At 41.4% G+C, this 23,707-nt stretch overlaps 1 protein-coding gene across 12 annotated transcripts in view; it reads left to right on the forward strand.

The window, feature by feature from the left end:
- MSI2 (musashi RNA binding protein 2) overlaps positions 1-23,707 on the forward strand; it is a 381,347-nt gene that overhangs the window by 332,448 nt on the left and 25,192 nt on the right. For 6 of the 12 annotated variants that reach the window (XM_050929503.1, XM_050929506.1, XM_050929510.1 and 3 more), the window contains one exon: positions 9,100-9,162. In XM_050929503.1, the coding sequence (XP_050785460.1) occupies positions 9,100-9,162 (63 nt within the window). Of the gene's footprint in view, positions 1-7,834; positions 7,859-9,099; positions 9,220-23,707 lie in introns of all 12 variants that reach the window. The other 6 variants (XM_050929500.1, XM_050929499.1, XM_050929502.1 and 3 more) reach the window with 2 other exon arrangements.

Here is a 23,707-nt window from a genome sequence, read left to right on the forward strand (position 1 = left end):
GTTGTCTGTCCACAAGGAATCTTGTCTGTCCTCAAGGAATCTATCTCCTTGGTTAGGTTCTGACTGTTCCATCGATCCATGACCCAGGTGTTGAGATTGCTATCAGAGTGAGACAGGCTCATTGCCCTGAAAATGAGCAGTCCCAGGTGGAGGGGAAAAACTAGCCTATCTATTTCGTACTGTAGCTATGTTGTTTGAATGTGAACTGGACTCTCTGGGTTTCACAACTTCAGTGCAATAGCGGAGAGAGTTCTTAGATAGTAACTTCTGCTCCTAAGAGGCCTCAGCTAGAGCAAATGGAAAATGTTATGGGGATAATTATTCAGAGAACAAAGAGGCATAAAGAAAACCCTCATGTATAGCAGAAATCATAGAAAGAGCAATGTAATCAAATAATGCTGACTCTGATGACAGCCTAAACCCTACCCCTCTAGAGTTAGTTGTACTAGACTGAATAGCATGCATATGCTCATATAAATATTAAAATACAGATTTAAAATGTAACCTAATGTAATAAGCATAGATCCTGCCCCTTATTTATGTATTTATTTATTTATTGCATTGGACAATTTTGAAATTACAATTTTTTCAATCAGTTGAAGTAATTAGATTTTAAATCGATCAGTTACATTTTATGTTACCGCCCAGGAAAACTTTTCCAGGACTTATAATAATATGCAGACCACTCACTGGCACTATAAAGGTATAAAGACCAAGCGCTAGGCCTGTCTAACCTGACCTCCTGTATAGCACAGGCCCCACCATTTCACCCTGCGATTCCTGCCATGAAGAGAATTATTCTTTCGTGCTATGTAAGTGAACTCTGTTGAACCCAATAATGTGTGGCTGAACTACAGCTTATCTTTTAGAAAGGCATCTGATCTCGATTTACGGCCTTCAGGTGATGGAGATTTTACCATCTCTTGGTAATCTGGTCAAATGGTTAATTGTCCTCTGTTAAAATGCATTTTATTTTTAATTTGATTTTTTGTCTAACTTCAGCTTCCAGTCATTGGCTCTTCTTAGGCCTTTGCTAAATTCAAGAGATTTATACTGGAGCTAATATTGCAGATCTTCCCCTTCGTAGGACATATACATATAGTTGGAGAATTTTTTTTTATAAGTTAAATGTTTAAACTAAGAAGCTTGTCTTTTTGAAGCAACTGAAATGAAGTCTGAAGCACTGGTGCCACTTGGCTGGACTTGAAATATATGCTTTAATATTCTTCCCTTCAACCCCTTGTTCAGTCAACAACAGGTGGCCAGAATTTAGAACTTGCATGCTATAATGGCAAGCCTGAATGCGTTGACCTCCCCCTACAATGATAGTTTCATGAATCAATTATGTTTGTTAAAAATGCATGATAATGCCTGGCATCTAGGTGTAAAATGAGAAATGTTTCCATCCAACACATCAGCTTAGTACTGAATGGAGTTAGTTCCTCTTAGAACATGATTTAGTTTAAAGTCCCTTTCACCTACATTGACTGTGTTGATCTGAAGGCTATAATTCTGTCTGTTTCACTAATTACTATTAGAGGTCTCCAAATTATAGATCAAGGTAAAGCACTGCATGCTGGGAAATGTAGTATCTATGGACCACATATGGATTAACAAGGCAGTTGGTGGCCACATGACAGAAATCTGTGGGGTGTCCATTAAACTGCTGTAGGCTGTGAACATTGTAAAAATAGAATGAAAAAAAAATAGCTACAAGCTTTAGGTTTCTTTAAAAAAAATAAATATTTTTCTTAGAACAAACCATTTGCCTTTGAGAAGTTTGCCAGTTCCGTATGGTGAAATAATTGCAAGGGGTTATTACACTTGAGAAGACACAGCAATAATTTGCAGACAAATAGGCAGCTTTGTCTCACTGATGCATAAAGTAATTACTGGACAAAAGTGCATCATTCCCATTTTAAAAGCCATCACCCAGGAGCCGTAAGCAGCTGAAAAATGAATCGTTTAGAGGACATAAAGCGGAAATGCCAAATTTTAAATTAACTGTATTTGGGTTTTATCATTTTTGTCCAAGTTCCAGAGGAGAAATATTGTTCATAATAACACCCATCTGCAATCACACACACACTGTGTGAACTCGATTACTGGTGTCTGACGTTGAGAATTCTACAAAATCCTGCCATATGCCATACATAAATTTTACGTAGTGGGGGACTGACTGTTCCTTGAACAACATGATGGGCTGTTTAATGAGGTTCCCATTATGCATGATGTGCTTTATCTGAAGTTCACTAATTTCCTGACCTGGTGAAACAGATTTTAATAAGCTTGATATAAGGCAGCATTTTAAGACAAAGAGAAACACTTAATGTGTCAGTCACAATAAAGAAATCTGAGCAGACTTGTAGATGTTAAAAATGTTAATAGAATTGATCAGAAGCTCAGGAAAAGAATTTTCCACTTCCCTGAAGGCCCGCTTTGTAATTTCTTGTTTGTTCACCTCTGTTTGGAATTTTAAAGACTGGGCTGCCCCATTTCTTTAAGAAGTATATTGGTTTTACCTTCAAGATACTGTAAGATTTGCTTAGACATAATTTAGAGATGATTCTATGTCTGACTTTTACAGTTTTAGAACTTTGGGTGGAATCTTCATTCCAAACCAAGCAAACTAATTAACATAAAATATTTTGCTGTGAACGCTTTGGTAGAATCCAGATCTTTCATCACCTTTGTATAAATTTTGATTTCTCTGGGTTTTTTTCTCTCTCTAAACACTGTATGTTGAGTGTTTTTGTTAAACTTAGAAGTGAGTTTTTTAAGGGGGAATTGAGAGAAAGATGATAGAAAAGTTAGGGTTGTATATGTAGGGGGTAGTGTCTATTTGACATCGCCTTCCTCTGCACATGCACCCAACTAAACATGACAGTTACATGGAATATCCCCAAAGAAGTTTCATACTGGGATGCTGCATGGTTTTGAGTCAGATACTTTCAAAATTAAACCTAAAGGTCCTACAAAAAGGATAACTGGCTAATGAAAAGAATAATGCAAGAAAGAATCCATTTGGAATGACAGCTGTGAGCCTTTTAAAGCTTTTCTGTGCTGATCAAAGCTACTGCTAACATTGTTTGAAAAGAGGATATCAGTTCTCCCCCTCCACCTTCATTCCTATTCAACCTACAGACAATTTTGAATTCTAGATTTCACACTTTTTTTTTTAAGATCAAGTGAACACGGGTCTCTACTTTTCCTGACTAACTAATGTTTAAAACAGTATATTCTAAGAAGCAGGAAAGAGTTTTTGGTATAAATTCAAGTGTTTTAAATGGCAAAGGGGAATACACTGAGAATTGGTGCTATCTCCTCCCCTCCCGCCCCCCCCCCCCCCCCCCCAAAATCTACAGTCCCTTTTGGAAATCCCAGTTTGGAAATGAATGAATTTTCACACAGTCCAGTGTATGTATGTATGAATGCTGCCTACCTGTCCACACATTATTCTTTAACATTTAAATTGTAATAACACCTAGAGGGCTCAATCCCCATTGGAGTAGGTACTGTGCATACAGGAAATCACAGTCCCTGCCTCAAAAGAGTTTAGAGTCTGAAATACATATTTGTGTGCTAGGCGTAATTCTGTGGGCATGTTTAATGTATCCTCAGTGTTGCCAACTCTCATGATTTTATCAAAAGTCTTGTGATATTTGTCTTTTTTCCTGAAACCCAAGTAATTATGTGAGACTCTCACCTTTCATTTTAAATAAAGGAAATTTCTAGTCTCCGTGGTTGTGAAGAAAAGCTGACCCAAGTGCAGCCCAAACACTCAGAAAACAGTAAACAAAACACTTATATCTCCCCTTTCTCAGTTTGGTTATAACTAAAGTCTTGATTCACTTCTTGTTGGGAAGCGCTGGGGAAACGGGGAAAAGTTTTTCCTTCCTCTAACTATGAGAAGATCAGTTTGTTACAGTCAGGGTGCACAATGGAGCCAAACACACATGATGGATTAAATGCTCCCATAGCAGAGAGCAAGGGCACCACGTAAGGCCCACATAACCCTTAAGGTGGGCTTATGCGGTATATCAGGACTTGCATATACAGCATTGCTCTTTCCATCTCTTCTCCCAAAGTTCCTATGAATCCCAGCTGTATCCAACTCACCAAGTGTATGGCTGTTTGAGAACATTGGATGAGGCTAATTCTGTGCTTCATGTCAGGGTTTTGCACTGGCTCTTTAAATTCAGCATCCCCTGCTTTGGTTGTGTGTCACCCACTTGATTTCTCCCCAGACTTATTTGCGTGTTGGAGAAAACACTTGCATGTAGACAGCCACTCACTAAAATTGTGACCTTAGGGCATCGTAGTTAAAAACAGATGTGTCCTTGTTCTCCCACATGAGGTGTTTCAGTATTTAAAATGAAACTAGTGATGCAGGAAGCAGAAAAATTTATCTGTGAAAAATTGAACTCCAAATATTCATGTTAGCTCTTTCTGAGTAATAAGGCAGCATGAAATTGATCTGAATCCTCAGGGCTTTCTTGGACAGCATTTGAGCCCCTTTCAAAACATTTATTGTAAAATATCTGCTAATTGGAATGCCTAAATCCACTTTAGTCCTTTTGAACAGCTTAGGCGTCTTGTTTTCTCTAGGCAATTATAAGCAAAGGATACACAAAGGAGGACAGGGATCGTTTCTGCAGGAAGGGTACAAATACGATGAATAGCTTGAGCTCTTCCCTCCTCTGTTTTGATGTTTCAGTTGGCATTGTGATGGCTCTAGATAACAGTGGCTACTCGGAGCAAGAAGGGCTGGTGCTGTTTCCCCTTCTCCGATGCGGTGTGGCCTTCAGCATGGATCGCATCCAAAGTCCATTGAAGTCAATGGAAGGACTCCCGTTGACTTCAAAGGGCTTTGGTTCAGGGGGCAGTTGTAGAATGCGGTTGCTTGGAGCTGACCTTTTCATTGTTCAAGCCCTTTCAGATGCCAGCTGGCTCCAGGTGGACCCCTCCTCCCCACTCAGCTCAGGCTTTGTTTTTCTTCGCAGATTTTGGTCATGGGGTTCCTCCCTCCCCCAGCTTTGACTGCGGTTGCCCTGTTCTCTTTCCTCTCTCTGTGCTGTCCCCTCTCTCCTCACTGGAATGGCAGCAGGTGTCAGGGTACTAAGGCGGCCAGTGCCTGGGGCTCCCATGTCCCAGCTGAGATGCTGGGCTGCTGGAACAGCCTACAGCTGCTGCTCATTGCCTTCACCTGTGGAAAGAGGTGGGTCTTACACTTCATGCTACAGGCATGTAGGACAGCTCCTGATCTCCACGGACAAGGAGTTCCATAACCCAGTACTTTCCACTGATGGTACCCTGCTTTGGGCCCCTGGGAGTTTTTCCCATGACTCCATCCATGTCTAGATCGCCACTGATCATCATAAGTTGCGGAGCTATAGGTGGTCTCTCTCTGTAGCCAAATTTTAGCCTTCTACGAGGAACAGCACTTTGGACATAAAGAATGGCATATCCCTTTGGGACACTATGGCCCATGCTGTTTTAAACCCCAGGAGTCAGGGAAAATTACTAAACTGCTATAATGTAGAGAAATATTTTTTCCAAAGTATTTGTCTGATTTGTGTAAAAAAAACCTTTCTGTTGGATGCATGAAGATGCAGGTGGAGAGGCAGGGGTGTTGCATATACCTGCCTGTCCACTAATGAGTCACAGCAATGAGCAGTAGCTCAGTAGTATGGTGGTGAGTGGGTCATGCCTTACCTCCCATGTGTGAGTACCTGTGGCACTAGATCACCTGGGCACAGTGAATATAAGTGCAAGAGAAATATCGTATGATACCTAGGATGGGAGTGTTGATAATTCTGTCAATACAAGTGATGTTCTGTAAAATCTTACTCAGGAGCGCGATAAAGAGTCCTGTGGCACCTTATAGACTAACAGAAGTATTGGAGCATAAGCTTTCATGGGTGAATACTCACTTCGTCAGATGCATGTTTACAGATCCAGACTAACACGGCTACCCCTCTGATACTACTCAGGAGTGGTCACTTTAGAGGTTTATAAAGTACAGCAGTGAGGGGACACCCCCTTACATAATGCTGAGGGAGTCATAATGCTTTGCTGATGAGACTGGGATCCAGGAGACCTGGATTCTATTCCCAGCTCTGCCACTGACTCTGTATGGCTTTCAGCAAGTCACTTAGCTTCTCCATACCTCAGAGTACCCTATCTGTAAAATGGCGATAGTGCTATTTAGTCACCTTTTTAAAGCTCACTTTGAGATCTGTGTAAATAACTATAATTATTATTATTATTACAGCCTCAATGCAGTGTGCAAGTATTAATCATGTTAATGTGAAGCCTGGCAAATCGATTTTCAGTAGGCAGCATTGATTCAAGGCTTGTGGGCTGAGGGAGTTAGTCTCTCTGAGTCAGAATCGGTAACCATGTTTTCCGAATCCTGGTTATTAATCAGTCCTCCCTTCTCCTCACAACCCTCCCTCCCTCCCACACACTGCTAACCGTGCTCTCACCCTGCCCCAAACACTCTCATCCACGCACAGGGGCTGAATTTCCCTAAGAGCCCTTGAGTGGATCAGATTATATTTCAGTTGTTTGGAACTCAGTGTCACACAGAGGCTTTTCTCTGAGATTTGGGATAACGAATTCCTTTCTGTGAGCTAATTTTTCACACACCTGTCCAAAGCACACTCTGGAGTAGAATAATGCATCTTTTGTTCAGGGTCTTTCAGTTGGTTTCCTTCTCCGTCTCCATTATTTCATTCTTCTTTTGCATGGTAATGATTTTTTTGCCCTTCATTTGACATAAATACTGGGAGTCCCTGGCACTTGAGCAAGAGAAATATACTTGCCGGCTCTATTTCTTATGCTGTCTTTGAAGGAGGTTTGGCTGTCTGGGGCACACACTGGAAGGAGGCAGAGGCATATTATAATATGGAAAATCCATGTCTCATCTACCTTAGGGGTGGCTTAGGGAGCCCACAAAGCCTGCAGTTGACAGGTTGCCTGTAACTTTTAACATTCTCTATGGACATGTCCTGAATGGGATTTGGGCACGTGAAGGATGCTGTTTTCTGGGCAGGTGGGTTGGCTGTGCATCCTCTTAGACAGAGAACAGGGAAGGGGATTTCTTTGAGAGAATGGGGACACCTTCTCCCCCAACTGTTTGAAGCTGTGTATTCCATCGAGCACTAGGGAATTTTGCTGATTGACTGATTGGTCCAAGTCTGGATCAGGGTTTGGGTTTGGGCTTGTTTCTAAGGGAAGGGAATATGGTTCCAGAGCGTTGCCTCTGACCTGCCAGCAGTTTTCCCCCTGGGAGAGTGAATTCCATTTTGTAACAGTGAGTCTGGCTAAGAGGAAAGTACAGACTGGCAGGATACTGAGGCTTCTGCCTGTACCTGGGGGCCCATTTTTACTACCGCAGCAAAACAATGGCACCGTATAGGGGTTTCCCATCTAGAGTTAGTCCACCTGCCTGGGCAGCGGTAGCTAGGTTGACAGAAGCATTCTTCGGTTGACTTAGCTGCATCTATGCAGGGTTCACTGAGGGGGGTGGGGGGTGAATTTTACATAGCTATGTCAATCTACATTAGACCAGGCCTCAATCTGGGTTAGAGGAGTGGAGGAGACTTAGGCTTTTGATCCTATCACCCCAAATAAATCCTGCTGGGTGTCTCACTCTTCTGTGTTTGTAACATTTCAGCATCATAATAAGAGCAAACAGGCTAGTGTCAGTGTTGAATAATAACTTGATTTGCTGTGTTTGTGCACATGTTCTGTATGTTGGGAACGGGCGCAGACAATAGTCTGAGGTAGCTGTACATATATTTACATAGACTTTTTTCCCCCCCAACAGCCCTATTACCGTATTTAAATGCAAGTATGTCTTTTTTAATTGATGTTTTAAAGTAGCTTAGAGTCACTCTAGCCTAACTGTTCTTTGTTCAGTTTTTTCCCTGGTTACATGTAGCTGGGATGATAGCACTAGAGTTAGTGGGCTTGTAGTTTGCTGATTTATCTGGAACTCTTTCTCTCTCTGTCTCTCTCTCTCTCTAGTTTGTTCTGCTCTCTTCTGCTTCTTTCAAGTCTCAGTTGTTTTTCTGTGGTCTGTTCAGTGTGGCACAGAAGCTGTGTTCCCCGACAAGTTTGCCCTGTATTGGGTCATCAAAACTAATATGAGCAGCTGGACTTCTGCAAAGACCAGGAATCCTTCAGAGCCTCTTGCTGTCCTTTGCAGCAAGGGCATCTGGTGTTTTTGTTGATCACCTTTTTCCCTGTCTTTGCTTACTTTAAAATAAATAAATAAATGAATCCAGTGTCTCTGGCAGACTTTTTAAAATTAATTAAATTAGGAACCAAAATGTTGCTAGTGGCAGCTCATTTTTCTGCAGTTTCACAGTCCCCCTGCATCAGGACATGGTACCTGAAATTCCTTGATATGCTGCTGTTCTACTTTAGAAAGATTTTTTTTTTAATGCATCCGAGTGAAACATTTTTCCTTTATCCCAGCAAACCTGTGATCTTGAAACAAGGACCCTCCTGTAATTCTGATTACTCTCTTGTCTATAAATCAGCATATTGCTTTCCTCTTGCAAATAAGCAAAGAATAAAATCAACGTATCCTTATTGTTTTGCAAACTGATCTGAGCCCTAACAGTTTGAAAGCAAGCAGATATAAACCACATCCTACAAGCTGTCTCTGTGAGTTAATTCACTCCAGTATCTTGCCTTTAAAACTCGCAGTGGCTCAGAAGACCTGTGCACAGGATAAAAAGGCATCATCAGAGCATGCAGCTATTGAAATTCACTGCAGAGGATATAGGGCAGGATTTTCAAAAGAAGGCCACAGGTGCTTCCATTTTGCATGCCCAGGTAGGCACACCATAAAGGGACCTGATTTTCAGAGGCTCAGCTCTGTCAGTAAATCAGGCTCTTTTAAGGTTCCTCAAGTCAGATCCCAAAATCACCAACCCCTTTTAAAAATAGGACCATAATTGACCATAGTTGCCCCCAAAAGTACTACAGTATTTTGCCCCTCTCCCCCACTTTTTTTTTTGGTTTGGTTACACCTGCTGTTCATTGGATTTTTCCCTTTACCCTTCTCCTTCTTTCCGTGGCTAGGTTTTCCGGCAGCGGCCTATGGACCAGTCGCAGCAGCAGCGGTGGCAGCAGCAAGAGGATCAGGTAGGGGGGCCAGTGGAAGAGGCGGCTACATGGCATACCCTCAGAATGCAGGGGAAGGTAAAAGCTCTGTCGGTATTCTATGTGGCTGCAGCTGTCCATCATTACTCTTATTTTCCTCACACTTATCCTGGGGACCTGAAAAAAACTCACACTACAAGTAGAGGCCACGAGACCTGGAGGACCTTACAGGAGGTTTACATAAGAACTGTCAAACCTGGGGAGGGGGGCGCACGTTGGTATTGTTCATTTATTTATTTTAAATTGAAGATCATAAAGGACAAAAAAAAAGTTTTCATTTCTCATGTGACGTTTGCACTGGGTTAACAATGCAGCATTTGCTCTCTGCAGTTAATGCTCCAGTGGCTGCGAGATCAAACCACACCACCCAGATTTGTGGCTTGAACGATTGCCACCAGTAAGACATCATGGCAAGTTGTCCTATGGATTTATTTTTAAAAATAACTTGCTTGGCCTCACCTCCTAACAAAACAGTATTATTTCCCCTGGAATTAGCTGGTTACCAGGATGGTGATTTACTAGACCAGAGCTTCCTGTTAATCTGGAGACAAAAGCATCATATCTGCTACAGTATATTAGAAGAGATCCTAAAATGTTCATATGTGCACTCAAGATCTGCTTTCCTTTGAACTCTAATTGGGGTGGTACAGATGTTAATGCTGCCTGAAGTACAGGCAATCAATAAACGTTACCTGGAGCCAAATCTAAGTGGCCCTGCTGAAAGCATGTGAATTGTATTGTTGGTTTCCAAAGTATCGTTTTTAATTTGCCTGCCATTTAAAGCTTAGTTTTTGTTTCTCAGACTACTGCTCTTGTTACCTACTGCAAACTGCAGCCTAAGCTTCACGAGAAATGTTAAAGCTTTTCTCTCTGTCCCTCCAAACGCTTATTTTTCCCCCCTTAAGGGAAATAAATAAATAGTTACCAATTACAGTTATTACCCTAGAATTTCAATGTAGGGAAACATGTGAATTAGCGCTTTGCTTAAGTAATTAAATGTTCAGTACAGTCATGAGTGGGCTGTTAACTTACCAGCACACCCTGTTCTGTGTCTGCATACTATCCTGTGTCTGGATTGTACAGTGGTGACTCAAAACAATAAACCCTAAGCAAGAACAAAGGGTATAGCGATGCCTTCTCAGTAGATTTACCTGCTCTCACATGTACATTTAACATTTATGTATCATCGTGTGCATTCATCTTACCATTTGTTCTTGCTAATGATGAATGGACATCTAGGGAGGGAGGGAGATTTGAGAAAACGTTCTTGTTACCTGGCATTCAACTCCCCAGCCGCTTCAGTGCGGTTTTGCTCAGCATTGTACATGTAAGACACAGTAAAGAATGTTTCCAGCTTACTCATGATTTGATCCTAGAGTAGAGGTTTTCAGTGACCTGTATGGAACTTCTACGCTGGCTAGCTAGGCTCTTAAAAAAGGCTATTGAGCACTAACACCCAAATATGCATTGAGTGAGACCCTAATTCTGTGGAGTCCAAAGTAAGATGTCAGGAGAACTCCGTTCCATGCAAACTGGCACTGCTTGCGGGGCTACAAAGGATCATCTCTACCAGTTTTATTCTGTGGCATGTGGAGAAAGCCTAAGGGGTGACTTGCCAGACAGCTGTGGGAATATTTTTCCTTCTCTTTCTTTCTCCCTCCCCCCTTTCTTTAAAGAGAAGAAAAATTTATTTCACATATTAATTGAGGAAAATTGACTTAATTGTCACTGTCTCTTCCTCGTGTTTTGCCCTTCAGGTTTTAAGCACTAACAGACCTGGTGAGTTGCCCCTTAGCAAGGCGCAGAGGGTTTGGCTAGATTAACGTTGCTTCCATTATTATTATTTTTTAATCAAAGTGCTTTTGGTTCCCTTTACAATGGAGCTGGGCATCAATCAATTCTGTGTCTCAAATCATTTGGGGTTTTTTAGTGTGCTTTTTTTTTATTATTAATATTATTTTTATTTGAACGTGCAATACGAAACTAAATCTAACCCTAAATTAACACCACCCTTCCTGGCAAGTTTAAAGAGCAGTATGGAGTTTGGAAATGCCTTTCAAGTCTCAAAATTGTATACGTGCCCCAAAACAAACCAACAAAACTCACCAACCTCACCCGTAATCTCAAGGAGGAAGAAAGAGATCGTCAGACTTCTTAAACTAGAGGCTGTTTACATCTGTAGTGAAATGTGTTCTATGGAACGATGGTGTTTTATTTGCAGTCATTTCCATCTAAAGAGAATTGTTGAACAGGGCATCTTGGGCTTGTCACTTTCATACAGCAATGGTAGTGAATTGTATTCAGGAGCAATGGAGTATGATAAATCTCATCTTAGAGTGTATGGGCCCGATTCATTACAAGAAAAATGTTTTTGCATTTGTGCACAATCTCCTCATATGCTTTTATTATTAAAAATGCAGAATGCAGCACGACGCACTCATTGGCTTCTGTTTGTTGTCAGTCTGAGTAAAGTGACTAGAGAACGAATGGGCAACAGAAACACCTCCCACACACACACGCTATTCTACAGCACCTTACTGGGGCGGTTCTATTTGTGCTGCCCCTGCTATACCTTTTCTGTGGATAAACCAGAGCTCCACTTTCCACTTGTGCCAATTCATTTGAATATTCAGGTCCTGATCCTGCAAACACTTAAGCATGTGCTTAACTTTACTCCCACGAGTAGTTTCATTGATTTCAAGGGGGCTCTTTACAGTAGTAAAGCTATGTAAATGCATAAATGTTTGCGGGATCAGAGCTTAAGTGCACTCCGAGAACTTTCATGTTCACTTCAATGCGTTTTTTATATAGCTGCCTTTTTGGACATGAATCTTGGAACATTTCTAGTGCCAGATTTTTGCGAAGATCTCCGCACCAACAGCTCCCATTCAGACACCTAAACAGAGTGGCAGGATTTTCAGAAGTGTTTGCTGTTCAGCAGCTCCCAGCATTCCCAGTAAAAGCCTGGCCACTTTATTTAGGGAGTTGAGCTCTTTCAAAAATATGGACCATAAGCAAACTAAGACCTGTTCAGCACTCAAAATGCATGCACACTTCCAGGCAAGACTTTGTCTAGTGCATTTCTGAAGCCCCATCATCCTGTTGTCCAGGAATTGATGACCGCTGTGTAACCTAAGATGCTGTTCTTACATGTACTGTGGAAAATTTGCATGTTTGCTTAATAATCATCAAAAGAATATGCCTAGATTTTTTCAGCCTGGGGTGCAGTTAACTTGCATGTTGGCTGTGTTAATGTCATGAACCTATTTTGGTCAGGAATCATTTTTGTGATTCTGCACATTGTGAGCTTCTGTTTCTTTCTGTCCCTCTTTATTTTTTTGTTTTGTTATATTTCTGCTTGTGGGCATACAACCACCAATTAGTATTATTAGATGGAATAAGATCAGGCACCAATTGCAACAGTAACTCCTGTGATCAGTAGAAAGGGACATTTCCCTGTCCTTGTGTTAAGTGTCATTCATAAATTCTCACTTGCTAAACTCTTCTCCCAGACTGGGAGGTTTATGCTTTGGTGCTTCCCTTTATAAATCATGCACCTAACCAACACCCCCATGTAGAAGCAATGGATGAAATTTTTCTAAACTGACTTAGATTTAGCCATACAGTTTCCATTCACTTCCGTGGGAACTGTGTGGCTAAATCCTCTAGTTGGCTTTGATAAACTCATCCCTCCTTGTATTTTTTTTTAATGAATTGGGACCTGGGCCATGTAAAATTAGCAAGCTTGAAAGTCTGAATGCTGCAAACTCCGCCTAGACAATTTCACTATCAGTGTCACGTTTCTTTTAATTTCATCTGGCATATTTTGAACATAATCCTTTTTGTCTTGTAAGTGCTGTTTAAAAAATGGAAAACAGGGGGAAAACATTTTTATCTTACACTTGGGAGGGTAGGAATTAATTTGGAAGAAAAAAATGGAACACAAAATAAAATTTGGCAGAAAGTTGTTGGGTCCGCCCCCCCCCCAATGGTCTTTTTGTGCTCCCCAGCTTGTTAGCATTAACTATTCCTCCCTGATGAGTGGAGAATAAAATAATAATATGACGGGCCTGATTCTTCACTGCTTGACACCTTGTGCAGTCATTGAAAGTGGGGGCAAAAACATTAGCAAATCAGAAGGGCAACAGTTTACACCCACTCTGCCCAGTATCAATGATGACAAGAGGTATGAAACAGCAAAGGCTCAGGACTCTCTTGTGGTCTGGAGTTAAGGCTATATACCTCTTTCCTTCCCTCCCCCCACCCCTAACACCTTGCCAGTCTCCAACTGCAAATGCTGCCTTTGATCCCTGAGCCCCCAACAACCCCTTACTGTACTTTATACTTGCCAGCTATAACAAATCTAGTAACGTGAGCTACTGACCTTGATGGTGAGTGTGAGCAGTTATGTTTTTGTTGTTTTCTCTCTTGCTTGGTTGGGGCTGCTGTGAGAGAGGGTGTCTCTGAGGCATTCTTTCCGGCCTCTCTTACACTCGGACGTGCACACCTCCTCTCAAACACTCTTCTGAGCGCGCTCAGCGGGAAGGTTTGTCCACACCTCTTAATCCTCTCTCAGTGTCCAGCTTCTTGTTAGTAGCAGCTGGTTGCATGTTTTTTGCTTGTTCAGATGAAACAGTTCAAGAAACAACTCATATCAACTCTTGAGAAATGTCTCCTTTTTTTTGTACACTTTTTCTTTTTATGTTTTTATTAATTTCCCTTACTTAAAAAAAAACAAAACACCTGTCGTACCGTAAAACATTTCACATCTCCCCTTGCCTGTTCTTAGAGTGTATGTATCTGTGGGACTGAATTAAATGCATGCACTGTAGTAGTCGTACTGGTAGCAGTAGATGTAGTTGTAGAACATGCATTGTTGAGTTGATATTATAGGTATCATCAACTTGAAATAGTGTGTCAGTCAAAAGCATAGCATTGCTTTGACTGGAAGAGTAGGGCTATCAAGAAACCAGTGTACTCCAAAAGGCTTGGATCCATAGTACTGTATTTGTTAAACCCCATTATCTGAATTTATAAATTGAACATGGCTGTAGCTAAGCTACATCCTTTCTTACCACAAGAACTCACACATACTCTTATGTTGATAGTAAATTTACCTTATTTTTCAAATTAAAAATCCTGGGAATTAGATCTTTGACTATAAATACAGTGTGTTCTGTTATTTTAGTTTGTATTAGAAAATTAAGATTTTGTTTTAAATCATTTGTAATCATGATTTCCTCATTAATCCCTCAACTGTCTGCATTAGCCCATAGAATCATTCTTTGGAGGCCTTAAACCGTTTGTACAAAATGCAAACCACCACATAGGATAGCTAAATAATATAATGTATGTAAAACAGCTTCCTGGCAGACTCTCCTGAGACACAAGGGAATTGTTTTTAGGTCATAAACCTCAAATCTTGTTATGCAACAGACTCTGTGCTAGTCATAGTTTGTATTCATTGCCATGTCGCTCGGCTTAAGGGAATATTTTTAAATTAAGATTTAACATTTCATAAATACCAGCATTAGGAGTAAAAGACAAGTTCATCATCTTTGCCATTGAGCCAACAAATGTCTTTGCTTTTTGCACCCAGTTTTATGCCCTTAACTTTTTTAACTGTTTTCAAAATGAAGTAGCAGTGACTAGATTTAACAGCTGGTAATTCAAGTCCTGAATTACACTTTTTTTTCCATTTTAGTTTGTTGTTTGTCAGAAAATATCCTGCTGGGAGTAGAAAAGTTCCCTTACAGTGCTCATACTCCCCATACCTTCCTCCAATAGAGTTAGGAGCTCTTCCTGTGGCCTAAATGTTACTTTTGAGCACGTTCATAGTCTGCCTAGTATGTTCAGTGTAGTCTCCAGGACACTTATCTCAGCAAAAGTATCTTGAATGTGCTTTCAAGATGCAATTAAGAATTTGTATCTGCTCCTTACCTCTGATAGAGCAAGTAAATTAGCCAAATAACTTCTTGGTTGTAGCTGACACAATCACAATCCTGTAGACATCTAGACTGTCCGCTAGATGCATGGTGCACAAAATTTCCCTTATTGTTAGTGAAGAGTTGCAACATTTATGCATCAAAGGGAGAACGGGAAATAATTTACCCCTTAGATTTCAATCTGTTGCAGAGATGCGAAGACCCACTGTTTAATGTGAAAGACGTGATGAAATGAGGAATGTATCTAAAAGTTAGCTGAGCGGCAAATTGCAGAGGGTGTAGAAATCCATGTCTTACACTTAAATAAGGGGCACTAAAATATTTAGTCCTGTCATTAAGCACTGATTGTGTTAGCAAATTATAGTAATAAAATGTGGGACAACAGTTGGTCTGTGTGTGTGGAATGAGGGAAATCTAGATCAACACGCTGAAATGTCATAAGGACCAACAGCTGAACAATCTAATGATGAATCAACTTGGAATTGATACTGCCGATTTAGGGTATTTTCCTTTGGAGTGACAGCTTAAATGGAACTGCACTCCTTTTTTTATTTTACTATATAAAAGTACATAAAATTTAATCAAGCCATGCAATCTGAAGAACCAGAACCTAACAAGCAGACCACCTGGGAAAAAGAAGCAGGCTGAAATGTCTCTCTCCACTGGAACATCCAGTAATTACTTGACAGAGTCTGGCAACTAGAACTCTGCAGAGTTGATGCATCTAAAAATTAGCAGCTGCATAAGATTTTTATCCTTTGCTCATCTTTATAATATTAAGGCTGCATCTGAAAATGTTGGTCTGAGAAGAAGGCATGAAATTGAAGAACCCACACCATTTTGTACCTATTTAATGTGCGAACTTGCTGTAAGAATCCTCCATTCCCAGTAGGTTAAATGATCTATTTTATCATGTGGATTAAACAGTTGAATGCAAACAAAAGGAAAATGTCTCCTGTTATAGGAATAGGAGTAAAAGAAACCAAACTCTGCACTGAATAAGCACGTTTGAGCATTGGCCTGCTAAACCCAGGGTTGTGAGTTCAATCCTTGAGGGGGCCATTTAGGGATTTGGGGATTGGTCCTGCTTTGAGCAGGGGGTTGGAATAGATGATCTCCTGAGGTCCCTTCCAACCATAATAATCTATGATTCTATGTCTGAAGGGTAAATACTCCATTTTCTTCTTGGTGTATGCAACATGTCTGTAGAGATGAGGTCGTTATGCATTTCCGTGAGAAGTGTTTTTTTGGCCTTGTTAGTGACAACTCTCTTCTCCTCGCTATTTTATGTGCTCTGCAATTACTTCCCTGAAGGCCGCGGAGTTGTTGTTTTTTTGTTTTAAAAAGGGAATTAAAGCAGAATCATTTCTATTACGGGTCTAAAGTCATACATTGATCCAAGATATTTTCAAAGCCATTATAGAAAACATACGCCTGGAAGTGCCTTCCAGTGCTCAAACCCCACAAAATACCTGTTTATCTTATTTTATTGTTGGAAACATTTTATTTATCCTTGAGGGACTGAACCTCTTACGCATCCATATAAAAATTTCAGTAAATTTAAAATAATCTGCTGCTGCTGCCAGGCTCTGACCTTGGCTCTAGTCATTTTACTGGGCTCCTGCTTGAAGTCTATTGTGGTTAAAATACATCAGCTTTAATCAATAACTTTGTAATAGAAAATCGTGGGCACTTGATAAATCATCTCCAGTGCAATTAGTGACCAGCTCTGAAGTACAGACTTAAGTACAGCATGAGTTAATCTTTAATGAATGTAGTAACTAACTTTTAATGGTCTTTTCAATCAGTGGAATTATTTTCAATGGGAAAACACTTGTCCACAGAGATCATTCTGGCTGCCAGGGTGCCTCTCTTGACACCCGCTAAGCGGTGGCTCCACATAAGCTTAAACTGTATTGTGATCCAAACAGGCTAATCACGCATTCAGGAAAACATTTCCGTTTCAGAGCACTGAAAGTTTTACGCTTGACAAGTAGATTTTACTCTATTCTAGCAATGGGCTGGAACAGCCAGATAATGTCATTCAATTTTTTTTTTTTTTTTTTTTTAGGGCCAAAGCTCCTGGTTGTTGGAATGCAGCTTTATTTTACATAATGTAACAAACCCTTTCATGAGTTAGCAGGAAGGTTTGAAATCAAGACCTTCAGCAGTCTGGCCCTAGTTCAGGAAGGTGTTTAAGCACATGCCTCAGTTTAAGTATGTGAATAGTCCAGTGGATTTCAATGGAATTTTTCCCATGTTTAAAGTTAAGCACATGCTTAAAAATCTTGCCAAATCACGACCTAACAGGGCAGTACAAATTGAGCTTGATACCTTCTATGTGGAGTAGCTGCTAAAGGTGCAAACCACACACATTTTACAAGCTTTTACATTAGTATTTTCAAATCATTTGACCCCAAAACGCAGTAGAAAGTTAAATACAGTGAGTACAGAGACAATCTTTTTCTCCCCCCAATTTCTGTTTGAGATACAGGCAAGTAAAAAAGGATACAGAGGTCTTTTCACTACAGCAAACTTTTGTATTTGTCTGCCTTGGCATTAACTCAAAGGGATTGGTTAGGAAAAGCCAAGGAAAGTAGAATTGAACTTTCGATATATGGACCTACACGATTGGGGGGAAAAAAAAGCAGTCAGCCAGTTCATTTCACTACAGCAAACTTTTGTATTCGTCTGCCTTGGCATTAACTCAAAGGGATTGGTTAGGAAAAGCCAGGGAAAGTAGAATTGAACTTTCGATATATGGACCTACACGATTGGGGGAAAAAAAAGGCAGTCAGCCAGTTCATTTCACTACAGCAAACTTTTGTATTCGTCTGCCTTGGCATTAACTCAAAGGGATTGGTTAGGAAAAGCCAGGGAAAGTAGAATTGAACTTTCGATATATGGACCTACACGATTGGGGGAAAAAAAAGTCAGTCAGCCAGTTCATTTGAGGAGTGTTGTCTGGTAATTGCAGCAAAGGACCAGAACCAATGGCTGTATTCCTCTGAATCAATGTGTGACTATGCGCAAGTCACTTCAGCGTTCTGTGCCTTGGTTTTCCCCCTCTGTATGATGGGCGGAATATTACCTATGAGGGTGGGGTGAGATACAATTAGCGTTGCCAAAGCACCTTGTGAGAACGTGCCACATGAGTGCAAAGGATTATTGTTATGCCCTGACTTCACTTAGCTGGTTTCAGTTTTTCTTTAGAAACCTCTTTAGGTCTCCAGTGACTCTCCCCAAGGGCTGTGTCTCAAGGCAAACGACGATTGCCTTAAAGGGGACCTAATGATGGACCCTATGTGGTCACCGCTAATGTTTTGCCCTTATGCTACAGAGATTCCCAGTGCTTTCAATGGGTGCTGGATAAGGCCCGTCAGTAGGAGATTCATTTTCTCTCATGTCAATGGCAGCGTTCACGTGGAACAGTTCAGAAACTTCTAACCATTATAAGGCTAGAAAAACTCCTCTTGGTGTCCTAGAATAACATCAGTGTGCTCTTTCTTCTTTAGGCATCATTGTTCAGAGTACATACTCCCCCTCCTCCCTATCTAAGTCCTCTCACTGTCTTTTTTACTCATAGAAAACTGAAACTACAGCCTATGGTACCAAGGGTCAAATACTATGTGGGCAACTCGCCTGGAAAATGTGCAGCATATAAGGGCAACATCTGATTCCTACTCAAGTTAGCGCAGAGCTGTTTGATCGCATGGTGCTGGTTTCTCCTTACTTCCAGTTGCAGAATAGCATTAAAGGGGGAAGCCTAGAGTACTTTCCTAACAGTATGTTACTTTTCCAACTAAACAAATGCAGGCGTGACTAGAATGGGAGGGTTTCCAAGAAACGATTTCTCTGTTAAAATGTGGTCTGCACTATGAAGGAGTTTCAGAGCCTCTGGCTTAATTGTTTGGACTGGTCTCTTGTAGCTTCTCTCTGGGAATGACTTTCTTTTGCTTACCTGTCAGTACAGTTGCATCACTCATCATTGCTTAATATCATATACCTGTTTGGCTAGTTAATTCTAATCAGTTTAATACCTATGTCTTGTGTAAACTCCTGGCAGAAGAAGAAGGCTGGGTTTTTTAAAAATTCCTTTCCCTTTTCTGTGCAGTCGGGGATGTTTCCATATAGTGATCCATAGGTATGTGCGTGTATGAAGGAGATGCTTTAGGAGCAAAATGTGAATTACTACTGTGAATTAAAATATGCAGTAAAATGAAGTCCCAGTTTTGTTTTAATTTGGCTCTTACACTGCCTGTTATTGTACAAAAGGCTTCAATTTAAAATTAACAGAAATGATAGCCGGTTAATGTGTTACAGTGGGAGGCCGAAGTTTCTGTTGCCATGGCGATGGAGTTCGGCTCATTTGTTTTGTAGATGAGTAATTACTACGCAATTAGAGTAGGCTAAAAATAAAGGGGCCCTTTGTTTCCAGTTACTCATTAATATTAATAAAAGGTCTGTCCAGGCTGTGATAAACAATTAATGGAAATGTGGTTGCCCATAGTATAAGTAGCGACAGATTTCTTATCATCCAATAAGAGGCAATCATGCCAGAGAGGTTTGCCCTTTCCTCGCTTTAAATAGTAAAATTATTAGTAAAGAATTTTATGTGGGAGCAAGATCGCAGGTAATTTTTTTCCCCCGTTTGCCTCTTGGTAGGATGTCAGTAAAGGCTAAGACATGGACAGGCATGTGCCGAGTCTTTTAGCATTTTTCCCTGAAAATATGAGATGGGTCAGATCCTGCGATGTGCTGAGCACACTCAACACCCATTGAAATTGATGGGAACTCAGGGTTCTCAGCACTTCACAGGATTCACACCTGAGGTCCTGGTTCTGCAAATATTTGCATGTGTCCCTTGACATCCACAGGTAGCCCTATTCGGTTGAGTCAGTGGGGCGATCCACAGCCACCTTCCAAAAGCATTTGCAGGATTGGAGTCTAAATCAGCCACTTTAAAAGAGCATAAAGGATGGGGGAGCATTGAGAGTTGATTTGGGGGCACCAAGAAAGGAATCTGGTCTGAGATTTGCAAAGGGACTCAAAGGAAGTTACGTTCAAGGGTAGTTGGGTGCCTAACTCCCTTAGGCACATTTGAAAACACCAGCTCTGAAGCCAAAGGGCTGAAATCAGAAAAGAGTCATTTACCTTATCTCGTGATAAATGCTTCATTGCAGTACCAATGGTAAGAAGGAGAGGAAAACCTCATCATGTATTACAGTCATATCAATATTAGGTGTCATGTCCCAGGTACACAGAGCTGATCTCTGCCCCAAAGAGCTTACAACCTAAATGAACTAAAATCTAAGTAAATGTCTTTTGAAATGTAAAGGCATTACAGTTATCCAAAGCAGGTAGGAGAGGGAGGAGAGTGGGGAAGGTGCAGTAGAAGTGAAAGCAAACAGTCCTGAGCATTTAGCAAAAAGTATCTAAATTTAAATTAACTTTAAATTCCCATGCTATTAGACGGGCACCTGTTTGTAAAGTAACTGAAAAGTCAGAATTTATTTGCATATATAATGTGTATAAATTATTATTTTTACTTGGCTGCCTTGGTTTAACTGAGAAGATATGAGAGTGTGTGCTGTGGAGCTGTTTTGGTGCAGTATATGGACAGTAATTAAATGATCTGGGGATGATGCTGCAAGCAATGTGCCCAATTGAACTCCCACGTGCACGTGTGCAGAATCTTTGGCAAGTGAAGAACTGTGTTTAAGTTGTGGCTTTGGAGGCTTTGAGTCAGCTATCAAACTGATGGCACATGGGCCCTATCCCTTCTGTTACTTGTGCTGCTCCTTGAAAGTGCCACAGTAAAGACAAAATGTGTTCTGGGCTGCTGTTTCCCAGAGTCCCTCTCTGCTCAGATGTGGCATCACTTCTGAAGAGTGGAGGGGACGGTGTGGCAACTTGGGGTGGAGGGAGGGTGTTTCCACAAATCAAACGTGCATCATACAGTCTGATCAACAAACTTGCCACTTACTAAATTGTGGTGGTTGTAGGTAGGGTAGGCTCTTCTGAGCAGCTCTCAGCACTGCTAGCAGTAGTGTACGGACACTGGCATCTTTATCACTTGGTCACCCTCCTCTGCTCAGAACAGATATAGATGACACTGGGCCAGCAGCCACCTAAGCCCTGTCACTCCTATCAGTGGGAGATTCCCCCCCTACACCCCCCCCCCAAAAAAAAGAAGTGTAAACAAGGCCTAAGTACCTTCAATCCTTGTGTTTATTTTATTGGAACTCACCCAAGCTGCAGCTCTGTCCTCCATCCTGCCCCTTTGAAGTGTCACAGCAGAGCAGCGAGCATTCTGGGCTGTCTCCCTTTCCCTGATAATGCAAAATGTCTGCCTAGCCAGGTTTGTAGCCTCAGCCCCGCTAACCGGTACGTGCATCCAAGCCACAGACGTCACTGGCCTCGTCGCTCGACGGTAGCCTAACCGAGTGACGTCATCCAGCCTGGAGATTAGATGAGGTGTCAGACTAGGGTGCAAGATGTTCCAGCGGGAAAAATGGCATCTGCATCCCTCCCAAACTGTTTAACTAATGGAGGAGAATGTAGCACAGCCTTTGTAAGGTTGACATTTGTTTGTTGTTAAGGATCTAATTAGAAACATGAGAGGGAGCTGAATGGCTGCTTGCTCAGCTAATTAGCGACATGCACGAAGACCACTTTGAACTTCAAGGACACAAAGCTATTAGTGCTTACATCAAAAATGGATTAAACTTCTGTGCTTTTATAATGATTAAAGATGAGCCGCTCGAGTGGAAATCCTTTTGTGAAGGCTGTGACAAGAGCTGGCTCCCTGATTGCAGTTTCTACAAGTGAAGGTTTGCATGGCCTCTGTGTAGTACTCTGGCCCCATGTGAGAGTGACACCATTAACTTGCAATATGGAAAATGTGATTAGGCAATAAATATTGATCGCTCGCAAAAAAATTACAGTTAAGCCGAGAAACGTATTTATTTCTCGTGGCACGTAATTACGGACTCAGAAGAGACAGGCTTGAATAGATTGTATTTTTTGTCTTTTTGCAAATCAGTGCACGTCAAGTATTTGTAATACTCCAGCATCATTCTAACAGGCCCATATCCAAGCTAGGGCTTGAAACAGGCTAACAGCAGCAGTGCTCATTAGTAGCTGCTGCTAGTACAGTTACCGCATACAGAGAGACGTTTATACCACCTCTTCTTGTTGCAGCCATGGATTTACCTCCCTCTTACAGCCATTTTACTGTGACGTCAGATGGGTTGTGTGCCTGACTCTCAGATAACATAGCATAGGCTTGGCTATGCAGTGCATCTGCACGTCATTTGGCTTGCACTTCACTGCACTTCAGTTTAGCCCAGCATAGGGAATGGGCAAAGTTCCATCTCTGCTCCACCAAAAGAAATGTGTGGAAAAGAGTTGGGGGGGAGGTCACGTTGTAACTGGGTCCCTGCCTGTAGTTGTAATTGTCATGTAGCTAGGCCCCGGTTAGTTTCTATCTGGTTTTTGAACATGGTTTGGATCATTATTAGGTGTGGATTTGAGCAGTGTTAATGCTTATAACCGTGCCTGTAGTGTGCATAGGGTTTAGGAGCATACCATTCCTCTGACGCTTTATCAGTTCTAGCTCTAACTGCTATGCCTAGTAACCTTTACACCACATACCGCCATTTTGCTGTTATCCCTGCAATATGCTGATGTGCAAAGCTACTGCCAAAGGGACTGCAGGGAGAGGACAACCCCTGACCTGTGACTGCAGATAGAAAATACCATACAAAGGGTACCTTGTTACGGCAGAGATCAGCTCCTTCAATGCCTTCTGGATGCACAGCAGCTTATTTTACTGACAAACCCAGGGTTTTATTGTAGGGCCAGTACAGCTGCAGAGGAGAAAGAACTGGGTGTCACTCTATCTCAGGCCTGACCAGCACAGCTCTGATTGTAGAACCCATGGTGGTTGTGATGTATGAGGCAGACAGAACAAAGCATGGTTTTTGAGGGACAGGACTGAACTTGCTGACAGAAAAATATCACTGGCTTTCAATTATGAACTGGGGGACCTATCTGGTTTGCGGGGGTTTTGCAGAAGGGTGTCTGCCTTTTAAGCATACTGAGAAGAGGCTGAATAGATTGGCTGCAACTTTTAAATCTCCACCCTAGAGTTATTGAACAGAATCTATTGTTATATTTCTCGGATTGTTTACTTTGCTGTCTTATGTTATATTTGTCTTAAGCATCTTCTGACTGGTTATCTGTGAGCTTCTGGGTATAATGTCGTGACCCTCCAGCATACCTGTATGTAGCAATCTTGTTATCTTCAGGAGATTCTCTGGTTTGATTGTTGATCTGAATTTGAAATTTCGTAGAGTTTAAGCCCAGAAGCAACTATTAGATCATCTAGTCTAACCTCCTATATATCACAGACTATTCATTTTCACCCAGATACCCATCTATTAAACCCAGAGACTTTAGTTCGACCAAAACATTTCAGTCCTTAGGAAACGTGCCCCAGGAAGGGACCAAAGTATCTGGCAGCAGTTGGTCGTTGACAGAAAGTGATATTCTGTGGGTGAAGATACACACAGAAGGAT

Source organism: Gopherus flavomarginatus, chromosome 19 (genome assembly GCF_025201925.1).
Source record: "Gopherus flavomarginatus isolate rGopFla2 chromosome 19, rGopFla2.mat.asm, whole genome shotgun sequence".
NCBI lineage: Eukaryota > Metazoa > Chordata > Testudines > Testudinidae > Gopherus > Gopherus flavomarginatus.